Below are 26,044 nucleotides of genomic sequence, written 5' to 3'. Positions count from 1 at the left end.
TTTCCGTAAAGGCCTTTTACATATTGACAAATGTTGATAATAACATGTATATGCCTGTTTATGGTGAAAATAAGTGATTTGTTTCAAGGTAGTATATACGCCCCATAGGGTTACACTGTGGAGTCATCCGACAATGGTATCCAATATGGCGCCCATGATTTGAGTTGGCCAAACTCTCTATACCCCTGGGGTACAAGTGTTCCTGGTTGGTAATCACTGTCCTAATGTATTAATAATCATATGCTTAAGATAATCATATTTTGAGTGTTAGTAACAGTTTTTTCTCAGGCCTACTGTACCAGCACATGTAGGTAACGCAGTGGTGGCATTCCTCTTCTGAGGAGCTTTACCAGGCTGGACAGGCACTCCGCAGCTCAGTGTGTAGCTGTTCTCTGAGTCTGTAAGGAAAAACACACACACACACACACACACTTTTTTAGTTTTAGTTTTAAGGTATGGTATGGAAGCATGTGTGTTTCACTTGGCGGTGGGCTGGGCCACATCCACTTCTGAGGATTAAGAAGAATTTTATAAATGCTGTATGACCTTACTCTCCTCCTGTATTTAGAAACATGACTGACAGCCCAGAGAAAACTCTGCTGCCATTTCACCATGAACCCCTATTGAGAAATGAAAGCGCAAATGAAAAATCTATGAATCCTGTCTTGATGCACACACACGCACAAAGACGCATTTCAAGTAAGAAATGAGCGATGAACCCTTCGGAGGTCATAAAAGCGAGATGACTAAATAAGAGCCCCAGCTGCATTAAGCCACAGGAATTTACATGGCTCTCTCCCCCGAAAATTAAGCAGCACTCCAAAAAGACAGAAAAACAAATATTTCACTTCATGCCTGAGAGCTATCCATCATTCTCACACCATGGTGGCCAAGTTAAATGGAGCGAAGGCCTCGCTCTGGGAAAAAAGGCATGATGAAAGAATGTAATCGATTTACAGATGTGTGTTAAGTACTATCGCAGGAGGATAGACCGGGGTGCCAGCCAAAGTGCTGGGACGGGAGAAGCCAAGAAAACTACGCAGAGTGAAAAACACATCATTCTGGGTAGAGAGCCCCATGACGATCAACCAATACAGCAACAAAGAGTGTGAGCGCCTTCATCAAGCATCAGTGGCATCGAGAGGAAAGGATGGTACAGAAAGCTGTGACAACAAGCTGTCGCCACCAGAGGGAAGCAGCGTGTGCAACATGACTGCTGAAACTATACATCCGGCAGTAAGGCTCAGTGTTTTAGTTCCATTTGCTGGGTCACCAACTGTGACTTTTTTCACAATATAAATTACAGTATATTTCTATTTACATAAATAAAGAGCAAATCCACAAAGAAAATGTTTCCCATTTTCTCTCTCATTTTTTTTGGTCTATAATAATCTTCTTTATACCCAGACCACTTCCAGACAAAACCCAAACTGACACATAGCTAACCCATCCCCAAATGAAAATTAACAAACATGAAACACAGAAAAAAAGGTCACAACAACCAAATTAATAATTACGGTAATAACACTTTCATCTCTGTAGTACTGTATATCCCAGCCAGGACACAGAAAAAGGCCAAATAATCCCTAATAATTATGCCCTTCCTTGCCACATATTATTATGAGCTGTAGACCATAGGTTGGAAAGAACAAGCAACTTGAAGATGTCACTTTGAACTCTGCACTTTAAACTCTGCACAGCGCAATAGGCACCTCACAATACTTTCAGTTATTTTAATTGTTTAGATTAGATTGTTTAATTGTTAGGTACAGAAGATAAAAGCACATTTAAGGTGGAAAGTGGGGTTGTGAAGCCTGCCATAAAAAAAGAACTTGAAAAAAATAAGCTCACATTTACAATGACTGTTAGCAGGTTTGTTTACCATGTTCACCATCTTGGGTTAGCATGTGATAATTAGCAGTAAACACAAAGTGCAGCTGAGGCTGATGGGGATGTCATTAGTTTTGCAGTTATTTGGTCATAAACCAAAGTATTAGACAATTACAATTTTGACCTGATGATGGTGCTAGATTAAAGCCAGGGGATCAAATGTATTTTGGGGACCATGCATTTCTGTATAGGGTGACCAGATTTCCGGGAGCCGAAACCGGAACACTTTGCGTGTGACCGTAGTGCTTGTGCACGCACACACGCTTTTTAACGTGAACATGTGCCAGCCGAGGTCAGACATAGACAGTGTTTTTCTTTTTTTCGGTAAAATTAACAAAATTGCAGCAACAGCCTTTTTCAGTTCAGAATGAGATTTATGTTGAGACTTTTCCAAATTAGATTTTTGAAGTGTTATTTATTCCAATAACACCAAAAGAATTAAAATGATTGAAAATTTTGAGCATTAAACACTTCATTTCCTGCATTCTGGTGAATTTTTATGCACCTATTTCTACCTTTTTCTGAATCAATGTATGCTGCAAATATCGTTATGTAAAGAGAAAAATAGATTACAATCCAAATATAAAAACATAATGGAATATATTGAAGTAAAGCTAACAGGCATTATGTATTGCTTTCAAATATGTATTCTCCTTTGGATGGACTTTTCTAATTATAGCTGAGTCAGCACATATGTAGCCTATAGGCATCATTTAGTCCTCCCTCCTGTTTTGCTCTTTTGTTGTTAATGTAGGCCTATTAATAAACCCCTGGACTGTAATATTTCAGATGTGTTTGAGCAATGTCCAAAACTTTGTGCACATTCAAAATACAGTATATCTGTGTTCTCTGTGATTTGGAGTCGTGATTTGGAGAAAAATAAAGATATAATAGGCTATTACAAGAATAAAGTCACTATTACAGAAATCTACCTGCACCATAGTCTGGTTTTACGTGATTGCTGTAGCTCTCAGACCTTCTGACAGACACAGAGCCCTGTTTGGGTGTCTGAATGAGACAAAGAGTTTAGCTAGGGAAGTGGCCGTACGCTGCTCTACATCGGAGGTGGGAAACCGAATCTACTGCAGAAATACACGGAGCACAAAGTCAGCAGGATTCATCAACTCAAAAATGTCACGGCAATATCCAACAGTTGTTGAGATTCAGTCTTTACCAAAGTGATTTACCAAAGTGACCAAATAAATTGACATCCCTCGAGCCATGCCACTACCTGCAGTTCGGCATGTTGTACGACTAATGAATGACAAGGCTGCTTTCTAAAGCTCTAACTCGCAAATGTTCAGTATTCTTCCTTAACTTATTGACTTAAATAATTATTCTAATATCAACATTAAAACTTCATGTTTTGTTTTGTCAGCAGCACTAATGCGTTATGGTTCATACTGTAAATCTGTAAATACCCAGCATATGCAAAATAGGAAAGCCGTGTGAGCACAATACATTTTATATTCACTTGGTTTTGTTTAGCGGTGTGTGTGTGTGTGTGTGTGTGTGTGTGTGTGTGTGTGTGTTTACCTGCAAGGAAGAGGGCGTTGGAGGGGCAGGAGAGCGAGCAGACCTCTGCCCCTCCACTCTTGTTGCACGTCAGCTGGGCTCGGGGTGCTGGCTTCCCATTGGGCAGACACTTCACCGCCTCTGAGGAACACACATAGTCACATCACCATGACAACCACCTGGACACACACACACACACACACACACACACACACACACACACACACACGTACACGTGTGTTCAGGCCTGCTGCGAGGAATCCACCACACCTCATGTGGAGAAACTCAAAAGCGGACACACACGGACACACACACAAACACACACACACGGACACATACACACACGGCGCTTACCGATGCAATCTTTCTTGTTCCAGTGGAGTTTCCGCCCAGGTGGACACACACACTCGTAGCCTCCCTGGGTGTTTATGCAGCCGTTCTCACAGCTCCCGTTACTGATGCTGCACTCATCAATGTCTGAGACACAACCACAGACAGTATTATAGCCAGTGTGTGTATGCAATAAAACATAATTACAATTATAAGACATATAAGAGTGGACAAGAGATGTGATTCTATAGTTCATTACAAACAAACATCCACATACATTTACTGAACATCATTTGATACATTGAAAAAATAGCCCTTAAAGTAAATGGACTGTATTTATAAAGCCCTTTTCGGAGCTTAACAACTACTCAAAGCGCTTTTACATAGTACAGGAACCATTCACACACTGGGGCCGAGGCTGCCATACAAGGTGCCTCCTGCTCATCAGATGAACACTCACACACCGATGGCGCAGCATCGGGAGCAATTCGTGGTTCAGGGTCTTGCCCGAGGACACTCCGGGGATCAAACCACCGACCTCTTGCTCTACCACCTGAGCCACGGTCTACCATGATAGCTGTTCAAAATCTCCCGTGGCAGTGTTCGGCACATGCACTCAAGTGAAACATTTTCTAAATTGCCATATGATAGAAATGTGAAATTTATATATACGTCGTCATTTCATCATCGGATTACATTTTTCAGAGAAGGCTTTGTTAAATGCATATTCATTGTTTTCAAATAAACGTTTTCGAATTTGTTGACAGCACAGGTTTTAAATCTAAATGTGATACGTTATAATGTTCAGTTTGTGTTAAAAGTGTTTCAGAGAGGTGTTTTGATTCAAATGTACGGTCACACTAACAGGTGTTTCTATTATTTTGTCCACCCCCTTTCGGATCAACGAGGGTAGGCTGCACAACAGAAGCCACTCTTTGTATAAGACAATGAAATCCAGCAGCTGCACAACCTGCAGCCTCTAAAACGATCAGACAGTTGAGGCAACACCTCTCTGAAGCACTTCCAACACAAACATGAGAACCTTCCTGAAGGAGGATTTATTATTTAGGACTGCGTGTGTGTTTTACCGAGCGGTGCCTAATAAACTGGCCACTGAGTGTATGGATCTGCTGAAACCGATACATCCTGCTCCTGCAGCTGTGATTGTGCTCACATGTCACCTTTCCATCCGTGACGTCAGTTGGTGGAACAGCAGGACAGTCAGAACTGTACTGAGCTACAGGTGTGTGACAGCGTACACACACACACACACACACACACACACACACACACACACACACACACACACACACACACACACACACACACACACAGAAAGCTCAGGGAGAAGTTATTCAGAGGAACTGAGGTGTGAGGGAGCTTTCAGCAGCAGCCATCTGCACACGCTCAGCGACCCCTCACCTTCACACCCTGAAAAGCCTTTCCCTTTCAGATGCACACACACACACAAACACACACACATTTTGGCTGTGTCAAACAGCTAGGTCCAGGCCCGTTTGCGGCTTCAGGTGTTTCTCTCATGCTCTCCCATGCTCTCTCTCATGCTCTCACCTCCACAGTGAGTGAGGCCGTACAGGATGTAGCCCTTTTTGCACACGCACTCAAAGCTGCCAGGGTAGTTGACGCAGGTGTGGTCGCAGGTTCTCTCAAAGGAGCACTCGTCGATGTCTGAGGGAGACCAAAGAGATACAGTACATAACTGCTGAGAAATACTGCAGCTCTATGAAATGGAAAGAGTTTCGAGAACAGGAAATGGAGACCGTGACTGCGAGACACATTATCATCAGTGACTAATCAAGTTGGGCCTCATTTGCTGTTTGTGTTCATTCACTCACAGTGGGGTATGGGTTGAATTGCAGGAAATGTAAGTATATCACGGTGTGTCCCCTTTAAATCAGTCAAACGAGAGAACACGGGACGAGTGGTTCACAGATACTGTAATCTTAATGACTCATTTATGGACAAACACAGGCTGCACACCGCAGACTAAAGAGTCCATCCCATTAATAACAGTGGACAGTATAGTCAACAAATATGAGTTCCACACCAAACTAGGACAAGAGCTCATTCTAATAAAGCAATCCGGAAAAACTTCGTAGAGACGGCTCACATTCACCGTTACGTCAATCTGTGTGTGTGTGTGTGTGTGTGTGTGTGTGTGTGTGTGTGTGTGTGTGTGTGTGTGTGTGTTTTGTGTGTATACGTGCACGCCTGCCTTTGCATGTGTTTATGTATACTTGTCCAGCACCAAATATTATTAACCTATCAGGAATGGAGGCCAGCGTTTCAAGCTCACCTGGTTTATTTCAGGCTGTTCCACGGGGCTTTACAGGGGCTAAAAATACGACATGTTATAATGGAGTTTGTCATGTGGAGGAAGTTGTTAAGGCCTGGATGTTGGCTCCGTAAATATTCCAGGGAACTGCTCATGTGAGGGCTTAGGTAATAACTTGCCTGTTTGGAGCTAGCTCACAAGCAGGGTTTACATAAACTGATCCGGGAGCATATATAAAATAAACCTTGTTTCTGGTTTGGCTGATGTGTTTTCCTTCGGTCTTGATGGGGTTTTTTTTTTTTTTTTTTTTTTTTTTTTTTTATCTAACTGCTGACAACACTCTATCGCCCTGCCTTTCTAAACTTTTAGAATAGAGGGAATAACCTTGTGGGAATTGCTTATGCAACTATGGCAAACAATTAATCTTTCTGCTTTGGCTCCTTAGCCAGTTCTGGCAAATGCTCTAACACTGGCATGTAGTGTATCACCAGGAGCTATTTTCTCTGGAAAAGCTCAAGGGCACAGAAAGAGCTGACACATTAAACATTATATTTCATTTGAAGGTCATGTTTGAAGCAGAACAGTCTGGATGTCAGCTGATGGGATAAACCTGGCAGCTATTGGCTGGCATGCTACAGTGGCAAAGATGTGTCAGAAATAGGCACCGCCGCTATGATGTGGCGAATAACACTCAACAGCACATTAAAGAATCCAAACGCACCGCCGAAGCGTACACGCTTGGTGGGTTTTGGGCCTGGGACTGAGGCACCTCGGGGTTTTGATGTTGATAAAAATCATTTTATGTTTGTCTGCTCTACCCGTCTCGCTTGCTGCGACTTGAAACCAGGAATCCGCCTTTGGTCGTACAAACATAAGCGCTGATCACAAGGAGGCTTCGCGTGTACACTGCACACCCAGCTACACACCCAGCTGCAACACACTGTGGATTATATGACTGTGCAGGCTTGACCTTATTTGATTTACGCATTTAAACATTTACGCATTTGCAATGGGCAATGGATTTACACACATTCAAATTGTCACACTACAGCAGGAGGGAACGGCCCTGACATTTATGGAAATTGTTATTTGTCTCCTGTGAGTCCAGTCGGTCCAATGGGATGTTAGCCTAGCATAGCACAAGGACCGCACAAACCTGATGGAAAGTGTGTATTTTCTCTAGACTCGTGTCCTGCAGGACCTAGTGTATGCCTGGATCCCTAGTGATCTAATTGGTTTTCTCATCTGACTCTCGCACAGACGCAAACTTGCTCTAAGGCTCCAGTTTCCCATTCACACTTTTTTATGTGTGAATGATCATTACACTAATTCACCAGCCTTCTCCTGATGCCCGCCAGCATCTAATGGAATCCACAAGTCCAGAGTCCAAAGGATGCTTCTGTATGTATTTCTCACACTATCAATAATTTTAGTTCAAGTAGAGAAGCAGCGACTTTTAGCCACTCAATTCAGACAATGCAAGTAAAAGTACCAATTTATAGCATGGTGTTAAATGGTCTATGAGATTTAAAATGAAAGTCAAAATGTCAATATTTCTAAATTGCTAAACACACATACTGGTACCCATCCCATGATTCAACTGTGATAATATAGTGATGGATGCAATGTGTCTGCCAACTAATTTACTTCCATTTGGTTCCCTTGTTTGTTTTAATTTTTTTGCTTTCATCATTCAATCTTTAATGCGGTTGATTTGCGTGATCGTGAACAAAGATGACACTTTCAGTTTTGGCAGGTGAAACCACAGGGACTCCACATTCACAATGATTGCCTCTATGTGTATTTAGAACCGAGTGCTGGGTGGCACCCTAAGAATCGGAGCGATTGACCGCCGCAGCCACTGACCTTCGCATGTCCGTTCATCAGTGAGCAGTTTGTGGCCTTTCTGGCAGCTGCATTCGAAGGATCCCACTGTGTTCCGGCAGAAGTGATCGCAGCCCCCGTTGTTCTCCTGGCATTCGTCGATGTCTGAGTTGAGAAGTTAAAAAGAATGGAAAACAGAAGGGCCATCAGTGAAAGCACAAGTTAGTGTCAAAGCTCGACCCATGATTAGGACGCTGACCTGAGACTGATTGTTGTCGGTAAGTTTCTCCAGAAATAGCCCTGTATATTTAGCACTAGGGATGCACAATAAATCCCAATTTTATCAAAATTGCAATATGGACTCGTAGTGCAATATTGAAATCGCAGGGGGCGTTAATATTTGTTAAAGGCAAAATACTGTACGTTCATCTCCTTTCTCCTCTTCTTTAGGTCCTAAGTAGGTCGGTCGTGCCCGGGCGCTACGGCGGATTCCCTAGCGAAGCCTCCCAACAACGCAGTCAACAGCAAGTCAAGTGAGGACTACAATCAACTTCGTGCCTCGCATTCCGATCATTTTTCATTATTAAATTGTTCAAAACGTACATGGTTGATGGTGTGGTTCTTGCTAGTGAAATTCCATTTAATTTTCAATGAAAATGAGAATAACGATACAAAAATTATCATTCCAATATCTTAAATCATATCACAATATCAGTCAAAATGATCGCAGTTAGATATTTTCCTCATGTCGTGCAGCCCTATTTAGCTAATTGAACTTGTGCTATACAGACCGAAAGACGCACTGTTCAGCTGAGCACCAAACTCTTAAAGTGCCCATATTACAGTATGCTCATTTTCAGGTTAATAATTGTAATTTGAGATTGTATCAGAATAGGTTTACATGGTTTAATTTTCAAAAAACACCATATTTTTGTTGTACTGCGCATTGCTGAAGCTCCTTTTTTCACCCAGTGTAAGGTCTCTGTGTGTGACCTTGCAACTTCATTATCATCTTTGTTGCCTGTCGCCTGTATAAGGCAGGATTAGCCACGAGACTTCTTCTAAACAAGGGCACACTTCCATCTTTGCGTGGAATACCTGCAGAAGAGGGACATGTCAGATACAATTTATTTTGTAGATTAGGGTGATTTCGGGTGTGTTGTAACAGTGTTTTGCCATTGAGAACAAGCTAGCATGCTAACGGTTAGCCCCCTAGGCCCCTCATCTCGGCTAGTGATGTAGAAAGCCGTGCAGATTTTGAACAGGTCACCCGGAGACTGAAGGCAGGACACATTCAGAAACCGTATCTCACTCAAAACAGCATGGATGTTTTTTTTTCAAAGTTTATATGCGTGTGGACGCACCAGAGACACAAAATAACAACCCAAATCCCAGAAAAATTGATTTTTTTCATAATATGGGCACTTTAATTTACTTCTGTTGTCATGTACAGTGGGGGAAATAAGTATTTGACCCCTTGCTGATTTTGCAGGTTTGCCCACTTACAAAAAATGCAAAAATCTACAATTTTAATCATATGTACATTCTAACAGTGAAAGACAGAATCCCAAAGAAAATTCCAGAAAATCACATCATATGAATTTATTAAAATTGATAACCATCTGATGAGGAAAAACAAGTATTTGACCCCCTGGACAAACAGCATGTTAATATTTTGTAGAAAAGCCATTATTGGCCAGCACAGATGTCAAACGGTTTTTATAGTTGGTGAGAAGGTTTGTGCACATTTCGGCAGGGATGTTGGCCCACTCCTCCCTGCAGACAGCCTCCAAATCATTCAGGTTCCGAGGTTGTCGCCTGGCAACTCGAATTTTAAGCTCCCTCCAAAGATTTTCAATCGGATTCAGGTCTGGAGACTGGCTAGGCCACTCCAGAACCTTGATGTGCTTCTTCTTTAGCCACTCTTTTGTTGCTTTGGCGGTGTGCTTAGGGTCGTTGTCGTGCTGAAACACCCATCCTCGACCCATCTTCAGCTCTCTCACTGAGGGAAGGAGATGTCGGTCCAGAATTCCACGATACATGGCCCCGTCCATCCTCCCCTCAATACGATGGAGTTGTCCCGTCCCCTTGGCTGAAAAGCACCCCCAAAGCATGATGTTGCCACCACCATGCTTTGACGGTGGGGATGGTGTTCTTTGGGTTGTACTCGGTGTTCTTTGCCCTCCAAACACGGACGAGTTGAGTTGAGGCCAAAAGTTCTATTTTGGTCTCATCTGACCCATCACCTTCTTCCAGGCCTCTTCTGAGTCGTCCAGGTGGTGAATGGCGAACTTCATGCGGGCCTGTACATGTTTCTTCTTGAGCAGGGGGACCTTGCGTGCGCTGCAGGATTTCAATCCATGACGGGCGTAGTGTGTTACCAACCGTTTCTTTTGTAACTGTGGTCCCAGCTGCCTTCAGTTGATTCATCAGTTCCCCCTTGTGGTTTTGGGATGATTCCTCACCGTTCGCATGATCAGGGACACCCCACGAGGCAAGATCTTGTGTGGAGGCCCAGACCGAGGGAGGTTGGCGGTGGTGTGGTGCTTCTTCCATTTCCTGATAACTGCACCGACAGTTGATCTTTTTCTCTCAAGTTGCTTTCCGATTCTCTTGTAGCCCATCCCAGCCTTGTGCAGATCAACAATCTTGTCCCTGATGTCCGTAGAAAGCTCTTTGGTTTTGCCCATGGTGGTGATGTTGGATGCTGGTTGTTTGGGTGTTGACAGGTGTCTTTTATACAGGTAACGAGGTGAGGCAGGTGTATTTGATGTAGATAATTGGTTCGGATTGGGGCTGTGTCTTAAAGAAAGACTAACTGGCTTGTAGGAGCCAGAATACTTGCTGTTTGTCCAGGGGGTCAAATACTTGTTTTTCCTCATCAGATGGTTATCAATTTTAATAAATTCATATGATGTGATTTTCTGGAATTTTCTTTGGGATTCTGTCTTTCACTGTTAGAATGTACATATGATTAAAATTGTAGATTTTTGCATTCTTTGTAAGTGGGCAAACCTGCAAAATCAGCAAGGGGTCAAATACTTATTTCCCTGTAATAGACTTTGCTGACTCTACTCATCTTTTTCTTTTCTTTCTCTGTCATTTTATCTTTTTATTGTCTTTTCCAAATAAGGTGCAGAGTTTCATCATGGTGTGTGTGCACTGGTCGGGTACACTTAGTGTTAGGCTTGTTTAACATGGCTCCAGCAGGCAGCAGGGATCAGTCCTCGGAGGTTTTAGCTCGGGGCTTGTTCACAGGGATCCCACTGTCTCATCCTATGATACGCTAGTTACCTGGAACTAATGGAGTCTAGCTGCTGGGAGAGAGGAAGAGGAGAGACACAGACTTTCACTGAGAAGTCTATTCATGCTCCTTCCCTTTTGGAGGGTGGGTGATGGCCAATGAAAAGGGCGATTGTCACCTCTTAATGTCGGTCGTTAACAATGCCGTCATGGAACGTATCTGCAAAACGTTTCCTGACAATATCTGCTCATATCAACTAAAGCCTTGTTAAACTCTTTGTGGTTATGGTTGGGCCAATCACAGCATGTGGTAGGGAAAGACTGTGGGCTTCATCAAATAAAAATAAAATAATGTTGCCTGCAAAACATTTTTGGCAAACAAATTATTAATATATAAGTGCACTTTCTAGGAAAGAGGTTAGCTTTATTTTTATTTTTTTGCGGTCCCCTTGTAATACTAGTCCCATGCAATAGGGTCGATTTTGGCCATTTTTACCCGTTGGTATATGTTTAGTGCATTTAATGATCAAGCAAAGAAGATTGACTTTATGTCCCAATTAAAAGTAAGGAAAAGCTGGAATGTAAAGGACGAAGAAACCTTTTTTTTTTAATACGATTTTTTTTTGGGCATTTTTAGGCCTTTATTTTCACAGGACAGATGAGGACCTGAAAGGGGAGAGAGAGGGGGAACGACATGCAGCGAAGGGGCCGCAGGTCAGAGCCAAACCCAACGCCGCCGCGCCAAGGAGTAAACCCCTACATATGTGCGCCTGCTCCACCAACTGAGCTAACCAGGCCACAAGGACGAAAAAAATTGTAAAGATTCATGGAAGCGTCATTAAAAGCCCATTACAACATGTTTTACGCCCTGAACCTGCCTGTGGATCTACAAACTAAGTGAAAACAACTCTATAACTGGCAGAAATTTGGTTTTAAGACATATGGTCCCATAGTAAAACAAACAAACACACAGGTCTGAGGTCCAGGCAGAGAGAGAGAATGTCTGCGGGATCTCTGTGTATTCAAACCTGGATACCTGAGCTCTAGCCCAGGTGTGCTGAAGCCATCCAGAGGTGCAGCTTCTAAAATAATAATAATAACAATAGTAATAATAAGGCAAATGCAATCGCCCCGAGGAAGCATGTTCAGTGCCAACCCGCAAACCAGCTGGAAGATCTGGCTTCACAAACTCCAACCAGACTTATTCCCTCGCCTCAGCCAGCCTACGGTGCCCTGAGATGAACCCAAACTGCAAAATCATGTCTGTCAGCGGCGTTTGCTTATGAATACATTGTGCTACTCCTTATCTCTCATTTATAGCAATTGTACTCTATCCAGATCGTGGAAGTTTTTTGTCATTATCTTCTGGACAACATTTTCAGAATAGGAGAAGGGCAAGCCAAAAAGATCAAGCTGGAAAGATTTGGAAAGTGGAGTGGCTGAAGGTGGAGGTGGAGGAGGTGGAGGAGGAGAGGAGCAGGAGCAAAGGAGGAGCAAGAGGGGACAATAGTCTGACAGATTACACAGGCTAAGCCCTTTTTGATTGGTGCTCTAAGTGATGAAAACTGTGAGGGATTAACACCTAAACCCTTGAGCCGGGGAATAAGTCCGGCAAGACACCAGAGAGTGAGAGAGAGAGAGATTGGGGGAGAGGACGTAGGTGAGACAAGACGGAGAAGAAGAGGGAGAAAAGGAGGGAGAGAAACGAGACGAAAGGGAGAAAGTATAGGTTTGGGGGAAAGGGAGAGAATGGAATTAAAAGGAAGAACTTTTCATCTCTCAATTTTCAGTGTTTCTCAGCGACACTAAAACACATTTCACTCTGAAGCCCTTTAAACTTTGAATGTGCTGATGATGGGCTCTGCACTTTGGCCATCAATACTGTATCGCTGGTACGGCAACTAAACAATCCAGGCCTGCCATGCCTAGTTCCGTGCCAAGATATGATTGGACAACCACTGTTTGGGAGAGGTTCAGCATAGGAGAGCACTTGTCAATGATTTATTGTAATGCATCCCTGAAATAATGAAGTGCTGGTAGGTGGCAGGCCACAATGAGTGCAGTGAAAGTTGTGGGCCGGCTTGAGAGGCTATCCTAACACTGCACATATTTAAACTATTAAGGCGGATTTATGCTTCTGCGGTGGCTTTACGCAGAACCTCTCACCGTAGCCTTCTTAAGTGGCCTGAGGTTTATACTTGTTTGCTGGTGTCTGCGTCGTTCTAACGTATCTCTTTAAGAGAATAGCAGGGCCAGCATGTGTGTGTGTGTATGTGTGTGTGTGGGGGGGAGTGCGTGGTAGAGCGAGTGAGAGAGTGATGGTGATTATCTTTGGAGCGAGTACCGATCCTAGAGTCATATAGCGAGAGAAGTGTCTCCCCTGTTCTTTCTGACCACGGTGGGAAATCTGGAGCAGGAAAAGTTAACCCTCTCCTTGATTTCACGTCGTTTATGGAGAAGGAGAACCAGGAAATGACTGGGGGGAAATGCAACGCTACCAAGACACGGCCACACAAACCAATTTGTCGATTGTTGCAGGACATGTAGTTAAATTTAGTAGGGTCCGTATCTACACGTACCTACGCACATGCCTACGTAGTATGCAAATGTATAGCTTGATCAATTCAGACAAGGGCTATTAGAGGGTCAAGAGAAGGGGGCAAGAGCACAGAGAGGTCCAGTCAACACACACACACACACACACACACACACACACACACACACACACACACACACACACACTCTTAAATGGCTCTCAGTGTAGCGTGATAGGAGCCCTTATAAAACAGCCAGTAACTAAGCCACTGTGTTTTTCCATCAGGGTAGACTCTGGCCTCCCTCGCCTGATCCTCTCACTCTGTGTCCTCAGGGAGCTTCTGCTGAATGAACTCTTCATCTAAATATGGAGCCGAGTCAGGAATCCACAACGAGCTGGCGGCGCGCTGCGGCAAAAAATGTAGTAAACTGTATGCCCCGCTGTGCCCTGTCAGCGGCCTTTAAATGGGATTGTCCCTCCATCTGGCTCGGCTAAAACGGATTTCCCCATGGCTGGCAGGAAGAAAAACGAGGCTCTGTTTTTTTTTTTTTTTTTTTTTTTTTTTAAAGGAGAGCTGGACAGGTAAGGGCGTTCAAGGACACTCTTAACGTCCCAAAATGTGATGTCATACCGGAAAAGAAGCATTTAGATTGATTAGCTCCTTAACAATAATTTCTCTGTTACCTCCTCTTGACTTTCAACCCCCTTTGATTCCTCTTTGTCCTTCCTCTCGTCGGACTCTCTTTTTATGTTCTCAGAGTTACTCCTTGTCTCATGTCTAACCTGCAGCAACGTCTGCCAAAGGATTCAAATCAATCACGGCGATGTTCCTGTTCTTTTCGTTGACACGCTGACAGTAGCTAGTGGGGCTGATCTCTATCTGTGAGACAGCAGGAGCGATGGATGCCTTTCTCCCTTCAGGTTACACACACTGTACACTTGCCAACCCTGAGACTACAAAAGTAAAGAGATTTCTTTTCAAGACCAGGGAAATTTGAGTTTATCTTTTCCTTCATCTTGTGAAGTGCAATGAATCAGATAACAAACATATGGCACAGAAACCACAGGAAGAAACGCTTCAGGAGTTGAGGAAATCTGGATTCTTAAATCAGGCATGTTGGCAAGTAAGACGTGCGCACGCACGCACGTGCGCGCGCACACACACAGACACACACAATTCCACAACATTCCCCCTCTGCCCACGTCGTCTCTGCTCTAATGCCTGTGTAAAAACAGTGGATACCACCCCGGGTCTACCTAACACAGACAGACACAGCTTCGTAATTATTCTGGCAGCCACAAACACTGGCAGAACCCACCGCATCTACCCACACTTAATGGCCACTCTGGGGATGGTTGAGCCTTATAACGGGGTATATAATTACCTTTAATGGAGCTTAAATAAGCTTTGAGCTTAAATAAATACATTAAGCCTCCGCACATCTTGAAATGATAAAGTTTGGAGAGAGGAGAGAGAGAGAGAGGACACATGAAGGCGAGTCAGGAGAGTGGGCGAAGGGAGAATGGAGGGTTGCCTGACATGAAAAAGTGACCCAAAAAAATTGGAAAAAGTGACAAGTTCTGAGAACTTCTGGTGTTCAACCTCCATCATCCGGGCTTCCGTCAACGTTTACCACGACTACCATCTTAGTTCTGCGTGTTTACATGCTACTATTTGCCCTTCAGCACAAAGTACATCTACATTTCTTTCTTTAGCTTTTGTCCAACGCAGCATACCAACGTAGGCCGAGGAGAAGCCTCTACACTCAGTTACATACATGTTCCACCTGACACAAGGGCCAAGGTTGCAGGTGCAACTGAGATCGATGTGGATGTCATTAAATACAGGTCATACATACATACAGTACATTCTGATGATGGCACTGGATTGGAGGTCAGTGTGCCAATCCATCGAGTAGATTTCACTGGATAAGTGAAAACCTTGACTTAAGGAAAAGTCAGGGGATCCCCACGGTCATAAGGATTTAACCTCTGAGAGTTTAAAATGACAACACAAAGAAAGCGGAAGGTAACGGACATCGGTGAAAAGGACATGCATCCGGGGGAATTTCCTGTGGACCAAACTTCAGACCGACTGAAAGACTAACATTGAGGGCCACGGAGCCACGTCGCTAGCATGGCTAAACACATAGAAATGCTACAATGGCTTCATCTGTTTAAGAGCAGGAGAAGAATCAAATTGTGAATGTGATCTGTGTTCATATGAATGGGCACCTTAATGTCATCATGCACAAACATCTGGGGTGCCAGAAGCCATCTCGCCTGAGGCGTTTCTTAATGAGGACGCTCATTTTTTTTTTTTTTAATTAGCGCCTCACATAGGACATGGACAGCACAAGCAAAAAAAAAAAAAAAAAAGGTTGAATCAAATAGAGAATTGTCTCTGCTTGTTTCCAACAATGAATGCACACACACATAGTGGTGTTGTTATGCCTCTCACTCCAATGTTTCCTCCACAAGAGCCCAACTCTTTCCATCTGTCTGCCTCTGTGTGTCTCACACACACACACACACACACACACACACACACACACACACACACACACAGTCTCCTGGGATCCATCTGTGACATTTTCTCTAGACAATCAATATCTCGCTCCGGCCTTCAATCAATACTTTCATCCCTTGCCACAAGCTCTCTGAATATCACACGGCTCTACTGGACTATTTCAAATCTCTTGTTGACAGGCCGGTTATCTGCTACTCCGTGTAACACGCAATTGTCCCTACTTTTTAGGGCCTTTTTTTTTTTTAAAGCTACCAAGAATTGGCTTTTAGGAGCAATTTAACGACCAAAATAAAGAAATAAAAAAGACTGCAGTGTATTTCCAATTGAACAAGGCTCATGAAAGTTGTGGAACTATAAATGGAAGATTTTTTCTTTTTTAACTAGGAAACGATTTAAGAACATGTCGTGAAACTTGTTAAAGGACATTTAATGAAAACATAACTGTGTTACCCTTACTTTAGTTAATATAAAACACACACACAAATGTATCATTTAAAAGAAAACAAATCTTAGGTCAGAGTTTCTCAAACATATCAAGCTTCTGACCACATTTGTAGGTCCCAAAAATGCCATGACCTCAGCAAGGAGGGAGTGTTTCTGTTAAGTATGACAGTTTCAGCCAACATTTTGTACAAATTTGAAAAGATTTTACAGAAAATTGGTAAAGAAAATGCGAACAAATGCACATTTTCGTTCCTCTGCTGTGCATTTAGGAGTTGGGTCCATCAACATCAACGGTTGGTGGTGCTAATAATCCAAGTTGGGTGCCTCAGGGTTTCTCAAACTTTTTCAATATTGTACTCCCTTCGAACATTTTTGGTAGAAAAAAAAAAAGTCTATATAAAGAGGTACAATACAGCGCCGGCAGTGATAGATTCACTAAACAACAAAAACATTTAAATGCTACATTTCAAATGTTTAGAATCCATCACTTAATTCATTCATTATATATAGTATAATTATTTTAGGAATTATGCAGGATATATTTTTAAATTAGCATTTTTGCAAATATTTCACGTACCCCCTGCAGTACTCCAAAGTACCCCTAGGTGTACACATACCCCCATTTGAGAAACACTTAGGCCATTGCAGAAGAAAAGGGAGCAATATGGATGACGTAATAAAAAGAGCTGCAGTCAAAACTAAAACAAACAAAAACTGTTGAAAGCTTGATGGAAATATGAGTGTTGTATACCGTCATATTTTAGAAGGTGAGGAATGTTACAGCCTCCTTATTGCCCCACACCGACCTCATGTTATCAGCTGTTCAGTGGAGTAGATGCTCGAGGGACATTTCAGTTGCATGCTTCACTTTCACTAACAAAGTGAAAAAATGTGCAGAAGAACAAGTGGATGGAAACGCACTCATTTCCTCATGTGACGTTAGAGTCTCACGGCGGTGAAGTCACACTGTCAAAAGAAAATGTAACGTTTGCGATCTAATCCCTAGTCCAGTAATAAAACGCTGAAGCAAAGGATTCAGCTCTTGTCACTGTGTTTAGCAGCAGTCAGCTGTGGTTTTATGGCTCACCATTAAAACCTTAGAGCAGCTTCAAATTCACTGAGCTGTAATGTTTAACCTTAAATGATTGGAGCGTGTCTGTATTGATTTAACCCTTGTGTTGCCTTTGGGTCAAATTTGACCCATTTTCTATTAGAAATACGGGTTCCTTTTTAACTATACCTAATGGTGATTGCCCAAAAAATAACACGGATCATTACATACAACGTGATTCGCAAGTACAACAAAAGATCGGATGTCTACTTTCATTTAACTTTAGAGTGTTTTTTTTATTTTTTATTTTAGCATTTGAAAAAACTCTATCCCGACTGAACGTTGACCCTTCTGTGATAGTCCTTCCTTTAATATTAGTCCAAATAATTCATAATTTCTGCATTTTCCACTAAAGAATTAGGTATAATTTTCTATAAAGTGACATTTAATGACCATGTATTCAAAAAATTAAGTGTAAAACTGGTAATAGGTTGGTGTTAGTGGTGTTTATACATGGTAGTGAAAATAAGCGTTAAAACGTCAAAGAAAAAGCACTAAAAACATTTTTTTTAAAGTGTCAACAAAAAGAGACTTGATTAGAAGGCAACACAAGGGTTAAAACATATTCTGGCATGTTTTCACACAATATTTTAGTAATCCAAACGATAGGCCTCGTGCACAATGGAATTTGAATTGAATCTACTGGTAGTTGAACGGTGACCTTTAAGGAATTAATTTTTCATCCAGGTCAGATATTTTGGAAATTGAACTCTTCACAGTCACCTTGTTCTGGCTGCGGAGGTGGCTTAGGGCCCAACGATAAGGCTCGCTAACATCCACCCGGGCCAAAGGAAACAAGCCTCCACCCCCTGCCTGCTGCTCTGTAGGCCCCCGGGCTGTGTTTGAGAAGTCCAGTGTTTGGAATGAGAAACCCGACTCCAAAAGAGACCCTGATGCTGCCGCGAGGCTCAGCTGCCTGATAAAGCCCCCCCGCCCCCCGACTGACCTGATTGATCAGCTATGCAGCCTAAACCAGCCGACAACAATGAGGATGGAATGAATGAACCCTAACTCCTCACCTCTGACCCCAGCATCTAGAGGCCAAGCACAGGGTCAGGCCCTTATGTAAGAGGCTTGCTTACTTTGTTCCCGGGAGAAAGACAGAGATAGAGAGAAAAAAAAAAGGTCTGAAAAACACGAATAAAAGTCCTGCGTTGTCACTTAAATCCCATTTAGACTTGCTTGTAGGAATGGCCTACTCATATCTCCAGAGTACGAGCTGCATGAGTGGAGAGTTCTCCCAAATATAGTTTTACCAAATATTTGCAGTAAAAAGCAATTAAATGGAATACATTTGCAGAAACCCGAACCTCTACAAATAATTACAAACCAAGTACAGGGGATCTAGTTTTCTTGGAGTGCGTTGGTTTTCCTCGTAGGGTGGGGCCGGTGGAGAGGACAGACATCAGGCCCGGGAGGTAGCGTGTATTTATTCAGGTATTAAACCACCTCAGCGCGCGATTCTGTTTAATAACAAACAGTCCACGGGGGCACAGGGGCCAAGGGGAAACTCTCAGTTTTACACAACAATACAACAGCCAGCGATCTGGACCCGGGTGGACCGGAGCGAGCACTGCCGGCCGTGCTGCAGTCACGTAAGGTGACGAAGATGGCGGTGTTGTGATTGGCTCGGTGAGCCTGGCCTAACGGGGCCGCTGATCTGTGACTCCTTACTGAGGAAACAGGGACAGCCAGGCTACTGTACAAGTACAGTAGTTCTCATCATTACTACCAAGAGACATTGTTCCAACACACAGAGGCCTGAGGGGAGAAGCTCCTCCTGAGCCAACTGAGTGCTGGCCTGGCGTATCCACTACCAGGGCTGTGGTACTTGAGTCTGGACTCAAGATGTTCTTTCTGTTGTCTCGGACTCGTTGGTATTTGGACTCGGACTTGTCTCGGACTCAGCCATTGAGACTCGGCAAATATCCAGCACTATATGCTCTTTTTCTTTTTTTAGGGTTCTGTCTCGGCCAAGACTGTCTCTCATTTGGACTCGGTCTTGACTGGGACTCAAACATCTTTGGACTCGGACTTGACTCTGTCTCGAGTAGTCTTACTTTTGGACTCCACTAGCTGAACTTGACAACAGCCGTGTCCGCTACCTTCTACCCGAGGGTGGTTTGGATCTTTAAGGATTCTTCGGGCATTTTTCTTGCAGCGCCCGATGTAAATATTCTTAATGCAGGTTATAGGGCGCCGCTTATTGTGTGTTCAGCCAAACAAGCACCCTCTTGGCAGGGCCTTGTGGTCCTGTTCGGTGCTGTTTCCGGTACCATGCAGTGATGTTCCCCGTCAGGACACACTGATACAGAAGTAAAAATTCCTCAGCATTTGAGGGAATACTCAGAATTTTCTCAGGCATTTCCATCATGTCTTACAATTTTTTAAGATTTTTTTTTTTTGTTCCAACATTTTATTTGTGTATGTGCATACACAAACAGGTGAAGCAGAAGGCATTTTCGTGTGTCTGTGATTTGACTGGTGCTCTTTTCATAACGCCATCTCCTTGTGATCTCTTCTTCTGCAGTGGTTTAATGGCACCCAAGTGGAGAATTTACTTTTTGGAGATTTTCCAGGAAATCGATTAAAACTAAAAAAGCTTAATTTGGATGGAAACCTGACAACGGTCTCTGCGTATAAATGGTTATGATGTTTCTTTTGTTAGAAAGCTAATAGATTCCTGGTAAATGGATGTAATCATGTTCCGGTCTTACTTTGATCTGATTGTGTGTTTGTGTGCTTTCAGGTCTTTTCAGGTAAAGGAGGAATGCAGGCCAGTGGGGACGTGTCTCAGGTGCCAATACACACTGTGTACTGCACAGCAGCAAAGTACACCGACCACACACTATCCACAGAAACACACACACACACACACACACACACACACACACACACACAGACACACTCCAATGAGCATGTGTATGTGCACAAAATAAAGGCTATAATGCAACCTACATGTGTGCTAATTAACCTACAGAAACTGACTCCCACATGGATGGACAACACACACACACACACAGTAACTCATCCTTCCTGCAGTGTGCACCTTCTAATCAAGCATCTGGAAAGTGTTAGGAAAAACTTCTGCCTCTCTCTCTTGTTCTCTCTCTCTCTCTCTCTCTCTCTCCCTCACCCAGTTGTCGGCACGAGAGCCCTGTGATGAAACGCCTCCTCGAGTTGGCGTGTCTGTCATCGTGAGAGGCTGGAACCGACTCGTCTGTCAGCGCAGATGAAAGGGCGTTTATCGGACTGGTGGGTTTTTAAACATGCCCTACATAGTTTATATTGAAATGATTATGATAGACAGGCACGACAGGGCACATCCCCTTGGCGCAGACAGGGAGAGAGAGAGAGGGAGAGAGAGAGAGAGAGAGAAAACGCTGTCTATCAAGCAATTTAGTGGCACATTAGATGGACCACCTCACAGCGTGGCACTTATCTTGCCGCTAACTACTATGTTCAGTAAGCTACCAAACGCCAGCAATTATACTCCAGTCTTAGCACTACAATACACTGCTAACACGACTGTGATTATGTGTGCCACTGGACACACACACACACACACACACACACACACACAGGCGCACACACACACACGGGCGCACACACACACACACACACACACACACACACACACACGCTTCAGCAGGAGATATTGATTAGCTAACTCTCAGACAGCCTTCGCAACCTTTGTGTGCTGTTGCCAAGGTTACAGGAAGGCCATGTCACACAGGACAGGACACAGAAAAAAAAAAAAAAAAAAAAGCACAGTCACCTTACAGCGAGATAGGTCTGAGTTTGAATACATTGGTCCAGAAACCTGTAACAACCCTTGTTCAAAGTCCATCCAAACAACAAAACCTGTACATAGTACATTTCCCAGAGTAATGGGGACACCTGTTGTGGAAAGACAACCATTGCAAAACATAATCCCATTCACCTCCATATCTCTGTAGTTCGGATAGATACCGTCAGAGGCAAGGAAGAAAATGGTGAAGATAGTAATTTGGGTGAATCCTTTAAAGTGATTGGGAGACACTTCCTGACAAGCCTTTCAGCCTTGAAGTTGATGTGGTTGCCACTTGTTCTCCGGCTCCACCCAGAATCCAACAGATCTGGATCTTTGATTACTGGTACACTTTAGTAATCTTTAGTCGTGCAGTAAACCCACACTTCTGATTTTAAAAGCTCCCCTGGGGGATGTCACGCTACGGCCAAGATTTTCTACAGTCTACAAGTCCTGCACATTGTGATCTAGGTCTAGCTGAGCTATAAACAGCAGCAGCAATGTTGCAGGGTGTCTGACATCAAGCACACTCAACGTGTGTGCATCCAGAAGTGTTGTGTGCGCCTCAGTGTGTGTGTGTGCCCGGATGATAGATACTGATCGATGTGCGCTGCCTGCTCTGTGTCTCTCAGCTCCCCTCAGCACTGATCCCCACTCAGGGATTTATAAAGCCCGGGGGGCTGATCCACAGCCAAATTATGTGGGCGGGGCACAGCTGGACTCCTCTCCTATCCATCTTCCCCACTCAACTCACGCCCGAACTTTTCATTTTTCTGTCAGGAACACAAATCACCTGGGGAGACAGAGTGGAAGTGTTCGCACAAGCCGCTGGGCTTGAACTTGACATCAGAGCAGTGGTCGAGACGTTCTCCCAGGATGCAACTGCAACGTTACATGGCTGTCAGCAGACGATGCTGCAAGAAGGGCTGCTAGAGCCAAATAGTTGGCCTCATGAACATGGCTTTATAGTTTCAAAATGTACAGTCCCCGCATGAAAACATCAGCATCAACGGTTTCAGCAAGTGCACCCAAACAACATGGTAAATGGTCTGCATTTATATAGCGCCTTTCTACCTTATCGGACAAAGCGCTTTACAACTGGCCTTTCATTCACCCATTCATACACCAATAGTGGCGGTGCCTGCCATGTAAGGCCCGCCTGCCATCGGGAGCAACTTGGGGTTCACGACACTTTGAAATGCGGATAGGAAGAGCTGGGGATCGAAACGTCAACCTTGTGGTTAAAGGATGAGCTCTACCTCCTGAGCCACAGGTAAGCAAGTAAGTTAACAGGGCAACTGTGCAGCTTGTATTTACCTTCACAAAAGGGCTGCTTTTGCCTCTGACAGGCTGAGATTATTATTTTAAGTGTCTGCCAACATTATGGAAATTATTTCTAAGGAGGGTGACCTTTCTGTTAAAGAGTAAGATCCTTTTTTTAAACATAAAAACATCTGCGAAATTGTGTTCGCTAACAGTAATTTTAAAGTAAATTGAAGATGCACATTTGCCCCACAGGGTTACACTGCAGCCTGCTCTGTTGTTGCCTGTTACAGCGTTAACGCTTAATACTGGACCAATGTCAAAGATTGTTGTTCCTATCAATCACTTACACACAAAAACATGGGGAAATAGGGTTGAAAAAAAAATTACCCTTAACCTGGGGATACAGCTGACACATCCGGTTTCTAACCAATTTCATTGACATTGAATTGTGGTCGTGGTTAAAAGAAAACCATCATCCTTCTCATGTGGACTCTGTCGCTCTATAAGAAGGTCACCTTCCTCCCAACCACTGGAGGGCTTTGTGAGCTTGAACATAAACAGACTTTGTACCATACAAACCCTACTGAACAAGAGTCAATTACACTTTAATAATGTTGTTTTCTGGTGGACAAACGTTAATATGTTAATCTAAAGCAAACGTGCTTCAAATTAGGAACGGACTGATTTGTCCTGTCCTCTATTCGAGTACATTTAGCGGCCTGTAGCTGGATGGTGCTCTCTGTATGAGTGTGTCATGGGTGGAAGAGAGAGAGAGAGAGAGAGAGAGACAGTGGCCAGCGTGGGCCTCACTGTTCAAACATTTCAAAGTTTGCCGACGCGTCGTCTGCCTGCCAGCCCTGAGACAGCTCCGGCTCCAGGATTTCACACACCTACATGCCACATTCTCAAACTGCCTGACACTCAAACACACACACTCCAGAACACACACGCATACTGTATTATACAATTTAAAAGAGCACGCTCACATCACGCGCTGACTCTGACATTCAAAGAGTTGTGCTGCTGTAACTATCTCCTTAGTCTCGCATAGCCAGACCTTCCTCCACAATGCTGCGTAGGATGGTCTGGCTAGTACACACAGCACTCTGGGATGGGAGAAAAACGTGCTCTGGTTTATTGGTATTTATTTAAATCAATCACAATCGTCTTGGGCGGCGCTAAGCGGACGGAGCCTCGGCGCCTCTGCAAAACAGCCTCTGGAAGGAACTTGTTTTGGTGGAACATGTGTACATTCAAAAGTTGTTTTAGTCGTGCGAGAGAAAACTCAGATTGGACAGATAGTCTAGCTAGCTGTCTGGATTTACCCTGCAGAGATCTGAGGAGCAGTTAACCATAGTCCTCACAAATCCTCAGAAAGAGGAAGATGAGGGACGTCCGGCCGAATATTAGGGACATCCGGCGGAATTTCCGGTAGCATCTGAACAATCCCTGAAATGAAATGTCGTTGATATAGATTACTATCTCCTTGACCACTCCGTCTCGCCATCCATACAGAGAGGAAGAGGTCCAACCATCAACCACCACACATGTACACATGGCAGCTATATTATCTTTCTCGCAGTGACTACAGGTCGTTGTAACCAAGAAACATGACTCAGACAATATCCACCCGACGGGACCTGACAGGTTCAGTCTTAATTTCTTATTTCTCTCTTAGTTTCTTAATTTCTATCATTTTACACGGGCTCCAGCCGGGCTCCGGCTTGCGCTCCGACTTGCGCTCCGACTTGCGTGGTAAATGAGTGGTCAGGTGATGCGTTTCGATTTGGGCGAAAATGGATACTGAGGAGGTGAAACAGAGGCTGGTATAGCCTACGTTTGTCCTGAATAAATTATGTTAAAACATTTATAAATTACTCATTCTGACAAAAGGCAAAAAGAGTTGTGTGCGTGCGCACATTTGAATAAAGTCGGGCTGTAAACAGGTTCGGGCTCTTCAAAACCTGTCAATCAAAATGTACTTGTCGGGCTCGGGCCTTGTCGGGCCTGACTTTTAAGGCCCGATTACAGCTCTAATCCACTGTACACCCCACTAAAGAACTTTTCACACCACCCAGTAAACGCTGATGAATGAAAACTTTATTTGAAGTTAGTCTGGATCAACTGAAGTACATTTCCAGGATAATTGCCCAACATTGGGGTCTGTTGCCGTTCTCAAACAAACTACGAGTTAGCGAGCTACAAGCTGAAAATGGCAAGTTTTTTAAGAACATTTGGATCATGCAACAAGGCAGGTCTGCTTGGTTCTTTTAGGGAATGATTGTAAAGATTTACAAAGAATATGTTTACGGTATTTACTCTCTAAGTTGGACGATTTGAGACTGATTGGTGGAGATCGCTGTGGACAAAGTACACATAGCAATACACTGGTAAGAGCAAATGACGTCTGGTTGATGTATCCAACAAATTTAAATAGCTCATTTTACTGTATTGTGTGAACAGTTAACTTAATTTAATATTGTATGTGGCGTTTTCTTTTGCGGGGTTCAAATGTTCCGCCAAAACAAGTTCCTTCCCGAGACTATTTAGCAGAGCCACCGTCTCTGCGTCCGAATTGTGATTGGTTTAAAGAAATGTAAACAACCCAGAGCATTATTTTCTCTTATCCCATAAAGTATTTGTTGTAGCCAGACCTTACTCCACAGCACTGTGGAGATAGGCCTGGCAATGCGAGTTAATCAAATCCAGTGGGTATCATCCTGTCGTTTTAATATAAAATTGCCTCCTAAACACCTGAACAGTGTTTCCTTGATCAGCAAATAAGAGCAAATATTGTACTAACATTGTTCAATTTAGACTATATATTAGCTTGCATGTCTGCAGGGAACAAGGATTGTTGACTTTGATTCACAGTAGAATCACAGTAGAGATCTTTTCATGAACAGTGGAACCATAACAGCAACCATCAACTCTTTTGTTGTACGTATGGGCATGTCAGTATAGTTTTAGAACAAACTGGAAAAATGTGAACGTATCCTTTAAAATGTACCATGTCTCCTTAAACATGTGACCAAACTCTACCCACAGCCCTCTCACTGCTGCTTTGTCCAGCCCTGAGGAGAAGACCAGTGTTTGAACCCACAGGTCAGCCTCGTTCATCCAGACTGTTTGTTTAGAGGAAAGCCAAAGCACTACAATAATATGTTTGGGATGTTTAGGCCCACGCTGCGGCAGCCTTCTCCTCGGACCACTGTCATTGACGTCACCAGCCGGCTGGCGGAAGTGGCTCCGAGGCTTAATCAACAACA

General features: G+C 43.6%; 1 protein-coding gene across 3 annotated transcripts in view; it reads right to left on the bottom strand.

Annotated features, from left to right (window-relative positions):
• scube1 (signal peptide, CUB domain, EGF-like 1) overlaps positions 1 to 26,044 on the bottom strand; it is a 126,548-nt gene that overhangs the window by 10,622 nt on the left and 89,882 nt on the right. For all 3 annotated transcript variants that reach the window (XM_028570466.1, XM_028570467.1, XM_028570468.1), the window contains 5 exons: positions 7,898 to 8,020; positions 5,308 to 5,424; positions 3,760 to 3,882; positions 3,427 to 3,546; positions 300 to 398 (listed from right to left, as the gene is read on the bottom strand). In XM_028570466.1, the coding sequence (XP_028426267.1) occupies positions 300 to 398; positions 3,427 to 3,546; positions 3,760 to 3,882; positions 5,308 to 5,424; positions 7,898 to 8,020 (582 nt within the window). The remainder of the gene's footprint in view (positions 1 to 299; positions 399 to 3,426; positions 3,547 to 3,759; positions 3,883 to 5,307; positions 5,425 to 7,897; positions 8,021 to 26,044) is intronic.

This window comes from Perca flavescens, chromosome 23 (assembly GCF_004354835.1).
Source record: "Perca flavescens isolate YP-PL-M2 chromosome 23, PFLA_1.0, whole genome shotgun sequence".
NCBI lineage: Eukaryota > Metazoa > Chordata > Actinopteri > Perciformes > Percidae > Perca > Perca flavescens.
Note: the sequence above shows the minus strand (reverse complement) of the source record. Positions and strands in the feature narration are given on the sequence as shown.